At 33.3% G+C, this 19,805-nt stretch overlaps 1 protein-coding gene across 1 annotated transcript; it reads left to right on the top strand.

The window, feature by feature from the left end:
• The first annotated feature begins 6,927 nt into the window (after window positions 1–6,927).
• Window positions 6,928–19,173, top strand: aqp10b (aquaporin 10b). Its single transcript, XM_049603168.1, has 6 exons — window positions 6,928–7,306; window positions 8,126–8,252; window positions 8,680–8,817; window positions 18,159–18,277; window positions 18,448–18,665; window positions 18,769–19,173. The coding sequence occupies exons 1-6, from the start codon at window positions 7,004–7,006 to the stop codon at window positions 18,959–18,961; spliced, it is 1,098 nt and encodes a 365-aa protein (XP_049459125.1). The 5' UTR covers window positions 6,928–7,003; the 3' UTR covers window positions 18,962–19,173.
• Window positions 19,174–19,805: the final 632 nt, after the last annotated feature.

The following is a 19,805-nucleotide window of genomic DNA, read 5'->3' on the forward strand; positions in this document are numbered from 1 at the left end:
AGACCATTGTGACCATTGTAGCAACAATTGAGTGAGAAAATACTCAGGATTACCAAGATTTCAAGCAGATTTCTTGCTCACTATCAACAGCTCTCCAGCTCACAGCTCACTATCCTAAGGACCTATGGGTTTGAGATCTGTTCTGTCAGCACTGTTGTGGTAGTTAGCACTGTTGCTGCTAGCCACTGGCTATCCACCCCCATATTGAAAGCCATGGGCAGACAATCCTGGTCCAGATGCTAAACCATAGATATGTTCTGAATGTCGTATGTAGCTCCTATAAACAAAGAAACGTCTCAGTCTTAAATGAAAATGTTGAATTTATTCGCAATAAAAACACATTGTAGTTCAATATGATACATTTAGAAGATTTCTTTTGTTTCTTAAGTACTGAGTCTGACTTGGAGATACTGTTTGTGTGCTCTGCAGCCATGTTAAACCATGTAATGTAGATTCTGCTTTTGCTTGTCAATTTTACAGTTTTTACTTAAGTAATGACTCAAACAGTCCCAAAGGGCAACTTCCCTTAGTTCAATTTATATTCATAGTATTTTTGGCTGATTTAACTGCAGTATCTGGTTGGGACGTTGGAGCCAGCCATGGAACTACACCCCCATTAGTATCAACAGGTCTGCAGTGGAGAAGATGGATAGCTTCAAATACCTTGCTGTCCACATCACTGAGAGCCTGACCTGGGCGTTGCATACTGACACAGTGGTGAGAAAAACAAAGCAGAGACTGTTTAGCCTCAGGCGCCTGAGGAAATCAGAGTATCCCCTCAAATACTGAGGAATTTCTTCTCCTGCACCATCGAGAGCATCCGGAAACAGCACCAAACAAGACCGCAAGGCTCCGCAAAGAGTGGTTTGTTCAGCTGAACACACCATAGGCGCTGCTCTACCCTGACTAAAGGATGTTTATTCCAGATGTTGCAAACATAAGGTCAGGAGAATCATAAAAGATCATACTGAATGACGACCCTGCTTCATCATTTATTTATTACTGTATTATGTATACTGATGGAAGTGACAATTACTACATTATAACAAACAAATAAATTGATTGATTGTAAATTCAACCTTTCTTAACCTGATTTTTCAAAGTGTACTACTATAAAGTTGTTGCACTGGAGGGACTTTCCAACATCACATGTCAGTGAGCTGAAGTGAAACAAAACAGCACCTTAAATCATCAAAACACTGACCATAATGCAGCATGTTCTGTTCTCATCATGTCTTTGCATGCAGCTCTGTCTTTGCCAAGCCTACACCAGTCTTCATCTCTCCAAATTGAAATCAAGCCTTATCAGGTCCTTATCAGTTTAGCTCTTTTATCACAGTGTGTTCCAGATGACTGCAATCCACCTCATCTCCCCATCTTATTCAGTTTATTCCACTTTAACCCTTCTTCTTGTCCTCCTCTGCCTTCTTTCTCCTCTCAATCCCTCTCAAAATTGTCCATTATACATTTTTTTACAGACCCTTGTGTAATGAATGTGTCAGTGAGACCTCAATCACGTTAGTGCTTCAGATACAGAAAGACTAATTATTTGTGTTCAAATAAATAAAAAAAAAACTGTGGTGCTCTTTCATGTGTGGAATATCAAAAGGTCTCTTTGCTCTACTTGTGTTGTGGGAGAGGAATGTGGGACCTTGGAGTTTTCCTTTGAAAATGCTGTATGTTATTAATGATCTGAAGTACCTTTTTTTATCTGTGTTCTGTGCCTATATACCGTTATGGGTAACTGAGTCCTTACAGTGGATAAGCACTGGTTATAGGTACGTGCCTGTTTTTTTAAGCCTATCATGTGCAGATGAACTCAAATAAAAAAATATTTGCAAATTCTTCCCAGCCCTTTGGAAGCACATTTTCCCCACTTTATGTGACATGGATCACATATGATTATTGTCACACATGTATACTGCCAGGTATTAATACATACTTTCAACATATTGTACCGCAGTAACCAGAACTATAACTATAATATTATTACTTTCATTAATGTTGTTGTAAGCTACTGTCATTATCTGCATCTCTCTCTCTCTCTCTCTCTCTCTCTCTCTCTCTCTCTCTCTCTCTCTCTCTCTCTGTCATATGGATTACTGTTAATTTATTATGCTGATCTGTTCTGTACGACATCTATTGCACGTCTGTCCGTCCTGGAAGAGGGATCCCTCCTCAGTTGCTCTTCCTGAGGTTTCTACCGTTTTTTTTCCCCGTTAAAGGGTTTTTTTTGGGGAGTTTTTCCTTATCCGCTGTGAGGGTCTTAAGGACAGAGGGATGTCATATGCTGTAAAGCCCTGTGAGGCAAATTGTGATTTGTGATATTGGGCTTTATAAATAAAATTGATTGATTGATTGATTGATCTCTGCTGTCCATCTATCTACATGTTACATTACAGCTGCTTATATTTCTCTATGTCTCTTGGGACACTTTTGTTGATTCATTCACGTCAGAAGCTTCAAAACATTTGCAATTTTTCAAGCAAAGTGCAACCAGCTCTGTGATTGATCAAGAAAAAAAGGTTGTGAGGGATCAGAGAATATGATCTTGTTTAGTTTCCCCTTATTCACATTCTTCTTCTACTGTTCTTTTCCTTGGAAGGTTATCCTCGCAGGAAACTGGTGGACTTTAAAACCTCTTTTACAGATGCTATCAGACCATAAAAATGTGAGATGTGATTATATTATACTGCATGCTGCTTCTCTTGTATTCCATTATCTAATGTTTTAAGAGAGTGTAATTTCATACCATAGTTTGTGCCAAAATCTCTCCACATACATGCTATCCCCTAAACTCCTTTGTGAAAGTGAATTTTCCTCCTTCACCTTGCTAAAAAGCAAATACAGGTCAAGACTGTGGCCTGAGGCTGCTATGGCTTTCTGCCCGACATCCTCCATCCACCCAGTTTAATATGCAACTCAGTTTTATACACTATATATAGTAGGGGGTCCCTGCTCTGTCTTTCTTTCAGCTAAGGGGTCCTCAGACTAAAAACACTGACGACATCTGCACTGATGTTTGTCATTTGCAGTGATTTACCAGTTGATATGTATCATAAGATCAATAACTTAAAATCTACAGTGTGCACTCTGTCACTTATCTCTCTCATGAGGAGTAAATATTCTTATTAGGAATTAGGATTTTAGAGGGGTGAGGGCTGAGGTGCTGAAGATGAATACTCTCCCTAGACTGTTATTCATGTTAAACATACCCATACTGTTTTCCTCAAGCTGGTTCAAGGAGTTCAAATCCTTGTCTGCAACCTTTTTATGAAACCTAAAAAAAAAATGCCCAAAGACACTTAAGTGTCAAACCATAAGGGAGGTCTGGCTGTGCGAGACATTTACTATTATTATTTATCTTATAACACCAGATGTGCTGTCACATAGCGATATCCATCCATCCATCCATTTTCATAACCGCTTATCCTTTTGAGGGTCGTGGGTGTGATGGAGCCTATCCCAGCTGACATTGGGCGAGAGGCAGGGTACACCCTGGACAGGTTGCCACACTATCACAGGGCTGACACATAGAAACAGACAACCATTCACACTCACATTCACAGCTACAGACAATTTAGAGTCACCAATTAACTTCCATGTCTTTGGATTGTAGGAAGAAGCCGGAGTACCCGCAGAAAATCCACACTGACACAGGGGGAACATCCAAACTCTGCACAGAATGGCTCCCTCCTGGGATCAAACCAGGAACCCTCTTGCTGAGTGGCGACAGTGCTAACCACCACACCACCATGCCGCGCACATAGGGATATGATAACCTGACTTTAATAGAGAATAACTGGAGGGACAAATTATTGCTAATCTTAATAACAAAGTAGCTTTGGCTTGTTTGTGGTTTTATCCAAATCCTCCTGCAAAACCTGACAATCCAATTATTAATTTCTTTTGTAGAATTGCTGAATTACTCCATAAAATGATCAAAAATATGGGAGCCTCTCTCCCATCTTGTCTTCTTTGGCATTACTTTTTATGTTCAGCTGGATTCAAATCATTAGTTAGTGTCAGGTGGCTCTAACTTTAACAGTCTGGGACATACAGTCAGTCACAGGAGAATAGTTTCATATAATCTAAAGGAACTGTATAACCTAAATGATCTTTTTCATCAAATATGCTCCATGATTAAATCTTAAAGAGATACTAGTAATGACAAAGAAGGGGATAGACAATTAAGTTACAGGATGATGCTGTAATGAGATTGATCTCTAAACTACCGAGCCTCTCTACAGCTGTTGCAAATGTCCTCACAGAGATCCTCCAGGCTGATGTGTCTAAATGTCTGCTGTGTACAGTTGGATACAAACAGATGGGTTATCTACACTGAACAAAAATATAAACGCAGCACTTTTGTTTTTGCTCCCATTTTTCATGAGCTGAACTCAAAGATCTAAAACATTTTCTATATACACAAAAGACCATTTCCCTCAAATATTGTTCACAAATCTGTCTAAATCTGTGTTAGTGAGCACTTCTCCTTTGCTGAGATAATCCATCCCAGCTCACAGGTGTGGCATATCAAGATGCTGATTAGATAGCATGATTATTGCACAGGTGTGCCTTAGGCTGGCCACAATAAAAGGCCACTCTAAAATGTTCAGTTTTGCTTTATTGTGGGGGTTCTGGGGGGGTCAGAAAACCAGTCAGTATCTGGTGTGACCACCATTTGCCTCACGCAGTGCAACACATCTCCTTCGCATAGAGTTGATCAGGTTGTTGATTGTGGCCTGTGGAATGTTGGTCCACTCCTCTTCAATGGCTGTGTGAAGTTGCTGGATATTGGCAGGAACTGGAACATGCTGTCGTATACGCCGATCCAGAGCATCCCAAACATGCTCAATGGGTGACATGTCCGGTGAGTATGCTGGCCATGCAAGAACTGGGATGTTTTCAGCTTCCAGGCATTGTGTACAGATCCTTGCAACATGGGGCCGTGCATTATCATGCTGCAACATGAGGTGATGGTCGTGGATGAATGGCACAACAATGGGCCTCAGGATCTCGTCACGGTATCTCTGTGCATTCAAAATGCCATCAATAAAATGCACCTGTGTTCGCTGTCCATAATATACGCCTGCCCATACCATAACCCTCGATAACACTCGATCCGCAACGTTGACATCACCAAACCGCTCACCCACACGATGCCACACACGCTGTCTGCCATCTGTCCTGAACAGTGAAAACCGGGATTCATCCGTGAAGAGAACACCTCTCCAACGTGCCAGACGCCATCGAATGTGAGCATTTGCCCACTCAAGTCGGTTACGACGACCAACTGCAGTCAGGTCGAGACCCCGATGAGGACGACGAGCATGCAGATGAGCTTCCCTGAAACGGTTTCTGACAGTTTGTGCAGAAATTCTTTGGTTATGCAAACCGATTGTTGAAGCAGCTGTCCGGGTGGCTGGTCTCAGACGATCTTGGAGGTGAACATGTTAGATGTGGAGGTCCTGGGCTGGTGTGGTTACACATGGTCTGCGGTTGTGAGGCTGGTTGGATGTACTGCCAAATTGTCTGAAACGCCTTTGGAGACGGCTTATGGTAGAGAAATGAACATTCAATTCACGGGCAACAGCTCTGGTGGACATTCCTGCAGTCAGCATGCCAATTGCACGCTCCCTCAAAACTTACGACATCTGTGGCATTGTGCTGTGTGATAAAACTGAACATTTCAGAGTGGCCTTTTATTGTGGCCAGCCTAAGGCACACCTGTGCAATAATCATGCTGTCTAATCAGCATCTTGATATGCCACACCTGTGAGGTGGGATGGATTATCTCGGCAAAGGAGAAGTGCTCACTAACACAGATTTAGACAGATTTGTGAACAATATTTGTGAGAAATGGTCTTCTGTGTGTATAGAAAATGTTTTAGATCTTTGAGTTCAGCTCATGAAAAATGGGAGCAAAAACAAAAGTGTTGCGTTTATATTTTTGTTCAGTGTATAAGGAAAATGAGTTTGGTAACTATGTGTTGTCTTGCTGCTGAATGAAATTTTGTTATGAAGTGGAAGATAGAAACTCCAACCTGTTTTTGTGTTTTGCAGTTGTCTGAGAGCTGCCACCACATTGAGTATTATGCGATACACCCAATATTGTGTAACAGTGCAACCATTTTAGAGTTTTGCTGAAACATTACAATTTAAAACAGTTCCACAAACACACACAGACGTGTAATGGGCCTGTACTTTATGCAGAAGTGTTTTTAATAGTGAGGTTTTAGCAAAAATGCATGTGTTTTAGAAGTGCTGAGTATATGACTGGATAAATGAAACTTGGATTATACTGCATGAGTGGTGTGAGTGAGGTGTAAATAGGTGTTTTGATACAGTTGTGCTGTTGTTAAATGTGGCTCATTTCCTTCAGTTCATTACGAATTTTCTCCATTTTTGGATTCTTTGATCACTGTGGAGACAAGCAAATTCAGTGTAACACAGGGTAAATTATTGACATGCAAATGGATACCTGGGGGGTGAAGTACTCCCACAATACTAGTTCATCAATCATCACATTCTAGCACTGTCCGCAACTCTTGAAAGGCCGCTATGATTTAATTATCTTATCACACATGACAGTAATGAAGGTATGAGTAGAAGGGTGCCAGCTCAAAGGATTTCCATCTCTCATCTTCTTTTTTATTCCTAAAGATGCAATGTGGCACAAAACATTTTGTCACACATAAATTCAAATACATTATATTGTTGTGAAATGTATTTCACCTGAATTTGTGGACATAGTATTCTTTTTAGAGGACGAATGCTGAGCTGGAGTATGACATGAGGGGGGTCAGATCCTGTTTGCATTCACAAAGGAAGAAATACAACAACCAATCAGAGGAGAGGAAACAATCAGCACGAATTCCTCTCAGGTGAGATGAGAGCAAGCCATCCCAGTGAGTCAGAGTCAGGCCTGTGTGTGCAGGAGTGCAGTTCATTGCTGTGAAGTGTTTTTAATTATATTCTGCTGTGATTTTTTTTTATTAAGATGTCCTACAAAGTGAAATACCCTCCTCTCCTGCCAGTGCACACACCACTGCCTCAGCTGTGCCATAAAGTGTGTGACGTAGTCTACACCTCCAGTATGAAAGGGCAAACTCTGCTCAGTCGGACAGACTATGAACCACTGTGTGGCTCACCTCATGACAGTGACCCGTCTCTGAAAGATCACCCGTTGCTGCAAGGTGTGGAAGAAACCATTGGGATGGAGAGGCTGCTGAAGAAATGTAAGATCAAAAACCAACTGATGAGGGAGTGCATGGCCGAATGCCTCGGAGTCTATGTCCTGATTGTGAGTATCATTTGTGGCTTTGAACTTCAGTTAGTGAATGAAACACTTTGGTATAGGTGAGGGAGTTCAACCACCTTCTGTGAAGTATGAAGATGTCAAAGTGCAGCAAAGAATTTACCCTTTAAAGTCAAAAGCTATGCTCAGTGTGCTCCAATATGCTGAGGCAAAGACTGTTTGTTTCCACCTTTTTGTTTTTACAAAGCTGCAGCCTCGTGAAATTAACTGAATGAGCTATGAAATACAGAAAACAATGAATTTCTTCTCTGCCAGATTATCCAAATTGTCTCTTGATAAGTAAAGTCAACATCAAGTAGCTGTTAAATATAGTTTCCTACAACAATTGCATGCTTACTTTGTTGTTATTGAATTAGCTAGTGAATCCACACAATGGATAACTGAGGACTTTGGCCTGAATGAGAATGAGAGGGAGAGAGCCAGTGACTGGGTGAGGATGGGTGAGGATAAAGAGCGAGGGTGGTGCATCATGGATGTGGACTGAAGCTGTCTTGTTTGTTCGTCTCTGCTGGCTGCGATTGTGTGCTTTTATTTATCCTGACTGTCTCACCTGTCGGGGCAATGAACGTTTATGATACAAATCATAAAGTGGGTTCATAAAAAGAGGAGATTATTACAAGGCAATGATGTGTGTTCAGATAAGAGTCTGGGCCAAAGCTGCTGAACCTTTCTGCCTGAAAGGAGCAAATGAATTTCAAATCAAAGTTACATCACATCTAGAATATTGCATTTTCAAAGACTGTAGTTTAGCTTTTCTTTTTTTTCTATACTTCTAATACAAATCACCATCTCATGTATTTGCAGCTGTTTGGATGTGGCGCCGTTGCCCAGGTTACCACATCAGAAGATAAGAAGGGGCAGTTTCTATCAATCAATCTGGGTTTTGCTCTGGGGGTAACATTCGGGGTCTTCGTGTCTCGTGGAGTCTCAGGTAAGGGACTGCATGAACCTTATGTTTAATTTTGCAGAAAAGCAGGTCTCCAAGGTTGAGGACTACACGTTTAAAAAAATGTGTATTGTTAAGTTGCATTAAGATGCAGTTGTTGAACTATTAACTACATCGCAAAGAAAGACTGAGTGCCTAAAGAGACAGACAATCCTCTCTCCGGCCAAAAAGAAAAGACCAAACCCTCCCCCATTTCTGACCCCTTCTGTGTCCCTAATATTTTTTCAACAGTCCCTAAACTGTGCAACAGAAATGCCTGTAATACATTAAATAATGTCATCTTTATTCATTGTGCAGTTAAAATGTCTTCAAGATAGATATGTGCATGCAAATGGTATTTAAGTATATCTTTATCAGACAGAAATCTGTTTAAATGATGAAATGTTTGATTCTTCATTCTTTCATTCATTAGGTGCCCATCTGAACCCTGCTGTATCTCTGAGCTTGTGCATTTTGGGCAGACATCCCTGGATAAAGCTGCCGTTCTACATCTTCTTCCAAATATTCGGAGCCTTTCTGGCTGCAGCCACCGTCGGCCTGCAGTACTACGGTGAGTCTTCAGCAATGATCACTGCAGTCCCATTAACACTGTCACCAAACAGTAGAGCAAATCTTCTATGTAAAATAATTATATTACAGTTATTAAATACATTTTGGTGATTACAGTGGGGTTACATCCAAATATATTCTTTTCTATATATAAGTTTATTTACAGAATATAACGCTCATTCTTTTGCTTTGCATCTTTTCGCCATGCAGGAATGCCTTTTTTTGGCATGGCCTAAACTATGACATTTTTATGACTTTTTCAATGACATACTATAAGACTTTTTTTATGACTTTTTCAATTACATACTATACTATAACATTTTTATGACTTTCAATGACATACTATACTATGACTTTTTTGACTTTTTCAATGACATTCTATACTGACATTTTTATGACTTTTTTCAATGACATACTATAAAACTTTTTTTATGACTTTTTTTTCAATGACCTACTATACTATGACTTTTTTTTAATGACTTTTTCAATTACATACTATACTATAACATATTTATGACTTTTTCAATGACATACTATACTATGACTTTTTTGACTTTTTTCAATGACATACTATACTATGACTTTTTTTTACTTTTTTCAATTACATACTATACTGACATTTTTAGGACTTTTTCAATGACATACTATACTATGACTTTTCTATGACTTTTTCAATGACATACTATACTATGACTTTTTTGACTTTTTTCAATGACATACTATACTATGACATTTTTATGACTTTTTTTTCAATGACATACTATAAGACTTTTTTTTATGACTTTTTTTTCAATGACATACTATACTATGACTTTTTTTATGACTTTTTCAATGACATACTATACTATGACTTTTCTATGACTTTTTCAATGACATACTATACTATGACTTTTCTATGACTTTTTCAATTACATACTATACTGACATTTTTATGACTTTTTCAATGACATACTATACTATGACTTTTCTATGACTTTTTCAATGACATACTATACTATGACATTTTTATGACTTTTTTCAATGACATACTATAACTTTTTTTATGACTTTTTTTTCAATGACCTACTATACTATGACTTTTTGACTTTTTTCAATGACATACTATACTATGACTTTTTTATGACTTTTTCAATGACATACTATACTATGACTTTTTGACTTTTTTCAATGACATACTATACTATGACTTTTTTATGACTTTTTCAATGACATACTATACTATGACTTTTTATGACTTTTTTCAATGACATACTATAAGACTTTTTTTATGACTTTTTTTTCAATGACCTACTATACTATGACTTTTTTTATGACTTTTTCAATGACATACTATACTATGACTTTCTGACTTTTTTCAATGACATACTATACTATGACTTTTTTGACTTTTTTCAATTACATACTATACTGACATTTTTAGGACTTTTTCAATGACATACTATACTATGACTTTTCTATGACTTTTTCAATGACATACTATACTATGACTTTTTTTTGACTTTTTTCAATGACATACTATACTATGACATTTTTATGACTTTTTTCAATGACATACTATAAGACTTTTTTTATGACTTTTTTTTCAATGACCTACTATACTATGACTTTTTTTATGACTTTTTCAATGACATACTATACTATGACTTTTTGACTTTTTTCAATGACATACTATACTATGACTTTTTTTATGACTTTTTCAATGACATACTATACTATGACTTTTCTATGACTTTTTCAATGACATACTATACTATGACATTTTTATGACTTTTTTCAATGACATACTATAACTTTTTTAATGACTTTTTTTCAATGACCTACTATACTATGACTTTTTTAATGACTTTTTCAATGAAATACTATACTATGACTTTTTGACTTTTTTCAATGACATACTATACTATGACTTTTTTATGACTTTTTCAATTACATACTATACTATGACTTTTTATGACTTTTTCAATGACATACTATACTATGACTTTTCTATGACTTTTTCAATGACATACTATACTATGACATTTTTATGACTTTTTTCAATGACATACTATAAGACTTTTTTTTTGACTTTTTTTCAATTACATACTATACTATGACTTTTTTTTATGACTTTTTCAATGACATACTATACTATGACTTTTTGACTTTTTTCAATGACCTACTATACTATGACTTTTTTTATGACTTTTTCAATGACATACTATACTATGACTTTTTTTATGACTTTTTCAATGACATACTATACTATGACTTTTTGACTTTTTTCAATGACATACTATACTATGACTTCTTTTTATGACTTTTTCAATTACATACTATACTATAACATTTTTATGACTTTTTCAATGACATACTATACTATGACTTTTTTGACTTTTTTCAATTACATACTATACTGACATTTTTATGACTTTTTCAATGACATACTATACTATGACTTTTCTATGACTTTTTCAATGACATACTATACTATGACATTTTTATGACTTTTTTCAATGACATACTATAAGACTTTTTTTATGACTTTTTTTTCAATGACCTACTATACTATGACTTTTTTATGACTTTTTCAATGACATACTATACTATGACTTTTTTTATGACTTTTTCAATGACATACTATACTATGACATTTTTATGACTTTTTTCAATGACATACTATAAGACTTTTTTTATGACTTTTTTTTCAATGACCTACTATACTATGACTTTTTTTTATGACTTTTTCAATGACATACTATACTATGACTTTTTGACTTTTTTCAATGACATACTATACTATGACTTTTTTTTATGACTTTTTCAATGACATACCATACTATGACTTTTTTATGACTTTTTCAATGACATACTATACTATGACTTTTTGACTTTTTTCAATGACCTACTATACTGACTTTTTTTTATGACTTTTTCAATGACATACTATACTATAACATTTTTATGACTTTTTCAATGACATACTATACTATGACATTTTTGACTTTTTTCAATGACATACTATACTGACATTTTTATGACTTTTTCAGTGACATACTATACTATGACTTTCTGACTTTTTTCAATGACATACTATACTATGACTTTTTTTTATGACTTTTTCAATGACATACTATACTATGACTTTTCTATGACTTTTTCAATGACATACTATACTATGACTTTTTTATGACTTTTTCAATGACATACTATACTATGACTTTTTGACTTTTTTCAATGACATACTATACTATGACTTTTTTTATGACTTTTTCAATGACATACTATACTATGACATTTTTATGACTTTTTTCAATGACATACTATACTGACATTTTTATGACTTTTTCAATGACATACTATACTGACTTTTTTTTATGACTTTTTCAATGACATACTATACTGACTTTTTTTTATGACTTTTTCAATGACATACTATACTATGACTTTTTTCAATTACATACTATACTGACATTTTTATGACTTTTTCAATGACATACTATACTATGACATTTTTATGACTTTTTTCAATGACATACTATAACTTTTTTATGACTTTTTTTTCAATGACCTACTATACTATGACTTTTTTTATGACTTTTTCAATGAAATACTATACTATGACTTTTTTTATGACTTTTTCAATGACATACTATACTATGACTTTTTGACTTTTTTCAATGACATACTATACTATGACTTTTTTTTATGACTTTTTCAATGACATACCATACTATGACTTTTTTTATGACTTTTTCAATGACATACTATACTATGACATTTTTATGACTTTTTTCAATGACATACTATAAGACTTTTTTTATGACTTTTTTTCAATGACCTACTATACTGACTTTTTTTTATGACTTTTTCAATGACATACTATACTATGACTTTTTTCAATGACATACTATGCTATGACATTTTTATGACTTTTTTCAATTACATACTATACTATAACATTTTTATGACTTTTTCAATGACATACTATACTATGACATTTTTGACTTTTTTCAATGACATACTATACTGACATTTTTATGACTTTTTCAGTGACATACTATACTATGACTTTTCTATGACTTTTTCAATGACATACTATACTATGACTTTTTTCAATTACATACTATACTGACATTTTTATGACTTTTTCAATGACATAAAATACTATGACATTTTTATGACTTTTTCAATGACATACTATACTGACATTTTTATGACTTTTTCAGTGACATACTATACTATGACTTTTCTATGACTTTTTCAATGACATACTATACTATGACTTTTTTCAATTACATACTATACTGACATTTTTATGACTTTTTCAATGACATACTATACTGACATTTTTATGACTTTTTCAATGACATACTATACTATGACTTTTCTATGACTTTTTCAATGAAATACTATACTATGACTTTTCTATGACTTTTTCAATGAAATACTATACTATGACTTTTCTATGACTTTTTCAATGACATACTATACTGACTTTTTTGACTTTTTTCAATTACATACTATACTGACATTTTTATGACTTTTTCAATGACATACTATAACTTTTTTATGACTTTTTTTTTCAATGACCTACTATACTATGACTTTTTTTTATGACTTTTTCAATGAAATACTATACTATGACTTTTTTCAATGACATACTATACTATGACTTTTTTTTATGACTTTTTCAATGAAATACTATACTATGACTTTTTTCAATGACATACTATACTATGACTTTTTGACTTTTTTCAATGACATACTATACTATGACTTTTCTATGACTTTTTCAATGACATACTATACTATGACATTTTTATGACTTTTTTCAATGACATACTATAAGACTTTTTTTATGACTTTTTTTTCAATGACCTACTATACTATGACTTTTTTTATGACTTTTTCAATGACATACTATACTATGACTTTTTTTATGACTTTTTCAATGACATACTATACTATGACATTTTTATGACTTTTTTCAATGACATACTATACCATGACTTTTTTCAATGACATACTATACTATGACTTTTTTTTATGACTTTTTCAATGACATACTATACTATGACTTTTTATGAATTTTTCAATGACATACTATACTATGACTTTTCTATGACTTTTTCAATGACATACTATACTATGACATTTTTATGACTTTTTTCAATGACATACTATAAGACTTTTTTTATGACTTTTTTTCAATTACATACTATACTATGACTTTTTTTATGACTTTTTCAATGACATACTATACTATGACATTTTTTTGACTTTTTCAATGACATATACTATGACTTTTTGACTTTTTTCAATGACATAATATACTGACATTTTTATGATTTTTTCAATGACATACTATACTATGACTTTTTATGACTTTTTCAATGACATACTATACTATGACTTTTTTGACTTTTCAATGACATACTATACTATGACTTTTTGACTTTTTCAATGACATACTATACTGACATTTTATGAATTTTTCAATGACATACTATACTATGACTTTTCTATGACTTTTTCAATGACATACTATACTATGACATTTTTATGACTTTTTTCAATGACATACTATAAGACTTTTTTTATGACTTTTTTTTCAATGACCTACTATACTATGACTTTTTTATGACTTTTTCAATGACATACTATACTATGACTTTTCTATGACTTTTTCAATGACATACTATACTATGACTTTTTTGACTTTTTTCAATTACATACTATACTGACATTTTTATGACTTTTTCAATGACATACTATACTGACATTTTTATGACTTTTTCAATGACATACTATACTATGACTTTTCTATGACTTTTTCAATGAAATACTATACTATGACTTTTCTATGACTTTTTCAATGACATACTATACTATGACTTTTTTGACTTTTTTCAATTACATACTATACTGACATTTTTATGACTTTTTCAATGACATACTATACTATGACATTTTTATGACTTTTTTCAATGACATACTATAACTTTTTTATGACTTTTTTTTCAATGACCTACTATACTATGACTTTTTTTTATGACTTTTTCAATGAAATACTATACTATGACTTTTTTCAATGACATACTATACTATGACTTTCTTACATTTTTCAATGACATACTATACTATGACTTTTTTTTATGACTTTTTCAATGACATACTATACTATGACTTTTCTATGACTTTTTCAATGACATACTATACTATGACATTTTTATGACTTTTTTCAATGACATACTATAAGACTTTTTTTATGACTTTTTTTTCAATGACCTACTATACTATGACTTTTTTTATGACTTTTTCAATGACATACTATACTATGACTTTTTTCAATGACATACTATACTATGACTTTTTATGAATTTTTCAATGACATACTATACTATGACTTTTTTGACTTTTTTCAATTACATACTATACCATGACTTTTTTCAATGACATACTATACTATGACTTTTTTTTATGACTTTTTCAATGACATACTATACTATGACTTTTTATGAATTTTTCAATGACATACTATACTATGACTTTTCTATGACTTTTTCAATGAAATACTATACTATGACTTTTTTCAATGACATACTATACTATGACTTTTTTTATGACTTTTTCAATGACATACTATACTATGACTTTTTTATGACTTTTTCAATGACATACTATACTATGACTTTTTTATGACTTTTTCAATGACATACTATACTATGACTTTTCTATGACTTTTTCAATGACATACTATACTATGACTTTTTTGACTTTTTTCAATTACATACTATACTGACATTTTTATGACTTTTTCAATGACATACTATACTATGACTTTTCTATGACTTTTTCAATGAAATACTATACTATGACTTTTCTATGACTTTTTCAATGACATACTATACTATGACTTTTTTTTATGACTTTTTCAATGAAATACTATACTATGACTTTTTTCAATGACATACTATACTATGACTTTTTTTATGACTTTTTCAATGACATACTATACTATGACTTTTTATGAATTTTTCAATGACATACTATACTATGACTTTTCTATGACTTTTTCAATGACATACTATACTATGACATTTTTATGACTTTTTTCAATGACATACTATAAGACTTTTTTTTATGACTTTTTTTCAATGACCTACTATACTATGACTTTTTTTTATGACTTTTTCAATGACATACTATACTATGACTTTTTTTATGACTTTTTCAATGACATACTATACTATGACTTTTTATGACTTTTTCAATGACATACTATACTATGACATTTTTATGACTTTTTTCAATGACATACTATAAGACTTTTTTATGACTTTTTTTTCAATGACCTACTATACTATGACTTTTTTATGACTTTTTCAATGACATACTATACTATGACTTTTTTATGACTTTTTCAATGACCTACTATACTATGACTTTTTTTTATGACTTTTTCAATGACATACTATACTATGACTTTTTTATGACTTTTTCAATGACCTACTATACTATGACTTTTTTTTATGACTTTTTCAATGACATACTATACTATGACTTTTTTATGACTTTTTCAATGACATACTATACTATGACATTTTTATGACTTTTTTCAATGACGTACTATAAGACTTTTTTTATGACTTTTTTTTTCAATGACCTACTATACTATGACTTTTTATGACTTTTCAATGACATACTATACTATGACTTTTTCAATGACATACTATGCTATGACATTTTATTACTTTTTTCAATTACATACTATACTATAACATTTTTATGACTTTTTCAATGACATACTATACTATGACTTTTTTGACTTTTTTCAATGACATACTATACTGACATTTTTATGACTTTTTCAGTGACATACTATACTATGACTTTTTTTTATGACTTTTTCAATGACATACTATACTATGACTTTCTGACTTTTTTCAATGACATACTATACTATGACTTTTTTCAATGACATACTATGCTATGACATTTTTATGACTTTTTTCAATTACATACTATACTATAACATTTTTATGACTTTTTTGACTTTTTTCAATGACATACTATACTATGACTTTTTTATGACTTTTTCAATGACATACTATACTATGACATTTTTATGACTTTTTTCAATGACGTACTATAAGACTTTTTTTATGACTTTTTTTTTCAATGACCTACTATACTATGACTTTTTTTATGACTTTTTCAATGACATACTATACTATGACTTTTTTCAATGACATACTATGCTATGACATTTTTATGACTTTTTTCAATTACATACTATACTATAACATTTTTATGACTTTTTCAATGACATACTATACTATGACTTTTTGACTTTTTTCAATGACATACTATACTATGACTTTTTTATGACTTTTTCAATGACATACTATACTATGACATTTTTATGACTTTTTTTATGACTTTTTTTTCAATGACCTACTATACTATGACATTTTTATGACTTTTTCAGTGACATACTATACTATGACTTTTTTCAATGACATACTATGCTATGACATTTTTATGACTTTTTTCAATTACATACTATACTATAACATTTTTATGACTTTTTTGACTTTTTTCAATGACATACTATACTATGACTTTTTTGACTTTTTTCAATGACATACTATGCTATGACATTTTTATGACTTTTTCAATTACATACTATACTATAACATTTTTATGACTTTTTCAATGACATACTATACTATGACTTTTTTGACTTTTTTCAATGACATACTATACTGACATTTTTATGACTTTTTCAATGACATACCATACTATGACATTTTTATGACTTTTTCAATGACATACTATACTATGACATTTTTATGACTTTTTTCAATGACATACTATAAGACTTTTTTTATGACTTTTTTTTCAATGACCTACTATACTATGACTTTTTTTTATGACTTTTTCAATGAAATACTATACTATGACTTTTTTGACTTTTTTCAATGACATACTATGCTATGACATTTTTATGACTTTTTTCAATGACATTCTATACTATGACATTTTTATGACTTTTTTCAATGACATACTATGCTAGGACGTTTTTATAACTTTTTCAATGACATACTGTACTATGATATTTTTATGACTTATGATTTTTTTCATAACTATCTGACTTTTTCATGTCAATATATTGGGGGAAACATTTGAGTACACTATATTTTAGGCTTTGGCTACAAAGACAATACTTGTTCAAAGAAGCAATTATTTGTTGGTTTTGGTCTTTTAATGAGATTTGTTGACAATAAAACTTTGAAAAACGCTGAATCTCACAGGATGTTTTTGTGTGTTTTCCCATGTGTGATGCGATGTTTGCAGATGCCATTCAGGCATTCGGTGGAGGTGAACTGACAGTGACGGGTCCCACTGCCACAGCAGGCATATTCGCCACCTACCCAGCTGACTACCTCAGTGTGTGGGGAGGAATCATGGACCAGGTAGATACAGTCACTTCCTTTTTGATGATTTAAAGGCCTATCACTCACATTAGGATGAATTAATACCATTTTGCCTTCATTAAATCTGTTTTTCTGATCCTAAATATACAACAGAATGTGTACACAACTGCCTTTCTGCATATATATGTAACAGTTCCAATGTTATCCAGGTTATAGGCACGGCTGCACTGCTGCTGTGTGTCCTGGCCATTGGAGACCAGAGGAACGGCTCTCTCCCTGACGGTCTCCAGCCTGTACTAGTGGGAGCAGCAGTACTGATTATTGGCATCTCAATGGGCTCCAACAGTGGCTATGCCATCAACCCTGCCAGGGATTTTGGACCTCGACTGTTCACGTTCATCGCCGGCTGGGGAGTGGATGTTTTCAAGTAAGTAGTTGGACTCAGGACATTAATTTTATCTGAATATTTTAACCATGTAATTTGCACTTTGTTGCCTCACATTAATGAATTAACCTTTCTGTCTTTACAGGGCTGGAGGTGGTTGGTGGTGGGTGCCCATAGTGGCTCCCTGTGTCGGGGCGCTGCTGGGAACACTGATCTATGAGCTGATGATTGAAGTCCACCATCCTCTCAGTCCGTCTGAGCTCCAGACCTCATGTCAGGAGGCCACTGAGGGCAAGACAGAGCTGGAGCTGGAACCAGACTGTGAAAAAGCCACTTAGTGGTAAAATCAAGCCACAGTAAAGAGGTGTCATGTATATAGCAAATACTATTTATCGAGCACTGCCTATTGAATCTATCTTTGTAAATGTCTGTGACTGATTCACTGGAACAAATGGAGAACTTGACTTGTAGCATTATTTCACATGCAAGCACAACTTAATCTAGTTTCCACTGAGTTGTTTGAAAACTATTGAATAAAGAGTTATAATGTTTCGTACAAATGTTTAGCGTGTTTTTTAAACGGAGGTACGTGTAACCCTAAGGGTACTTTGGAGTACTGCAGGGGGTATGTGAGACTTTTTTCAAATACTGATTTAAAAAAAAAAGTGTAATGTAGAATTCCTAAAATAATCATATCACTAAACTGTAAGTGCAATTTATTAAAAATACACAGTTTAATGAATGAATGTTCATGCATGTGTATATTCCACTGGTTAGTTCAGTATTACACCTCTGCACCGCGCTCATATGATGGCTGCCGCTAATATCGGGACAGTGTCACTGCAGAAGCATAGCGCCCACCCTACAGTTCTGCCCTGGTTAACACTGTTTGCTCTGTCAGCACTGTTGTTGATGTTTAATGCTCTTTATGGAGTTAGCTGTTAGCCGCCATCTCAGCCACCTCCATGTTGGGAACCGTGTCCAGACAATTCATTCACTCTGAATTTGCATGGAGCCCCTTTAAGTGTTTCATTTACAAGGTTGTTGATTAGTAAACCAGAAAACTGATGGCGCAGCCTTGTCTTGTACCTCTCTATACAGGTCTTTTTTCCCCACCAGAAATGTTTTGTGATGGTGGGTGGTGGTTAATTGCCTAAAAAAGTGAGTACATTGTCGAAAAAA

The sequence above is a fragment of the Epinephelus fuscoguttatus genome, linkage group LG17 (genome assembly GCF_011397635.1).
Source record: "Epinephelus fuscoguttatus linkage group LG17, E.fuscoguttatus.final_Chr_v1".
Taxonomy (NCBI): Eukaryota; Metazoa; Chordata; class Actinopteri; order Perciformes; family Serranidae; genus Epinephelus; species Epinephelus fuscoguttatus.

Coding starts and splice junctions, on each gene's coding strand:
- aqp10b (XM_049603168.1), top strand. CDS start 7,004: ATGTCCTACAAAGTGAAATACCCTCCTCTCCTGCCAGTGCACACACCA. Junction 8,818..18,158: donor CGTCGGCCTGCAGTACTACG/GTGAGTCTTCAG, acceptor CGATGTTTGCAG/ATGCCATTCAGGCATTCGGT. Junction 18,278..18,447: donor GGGGAGGAATCATGGACCAG/GTAGATACAGTC, acceptor AATGTTATCCAG/GTTATAGGCACGGCTGCACT.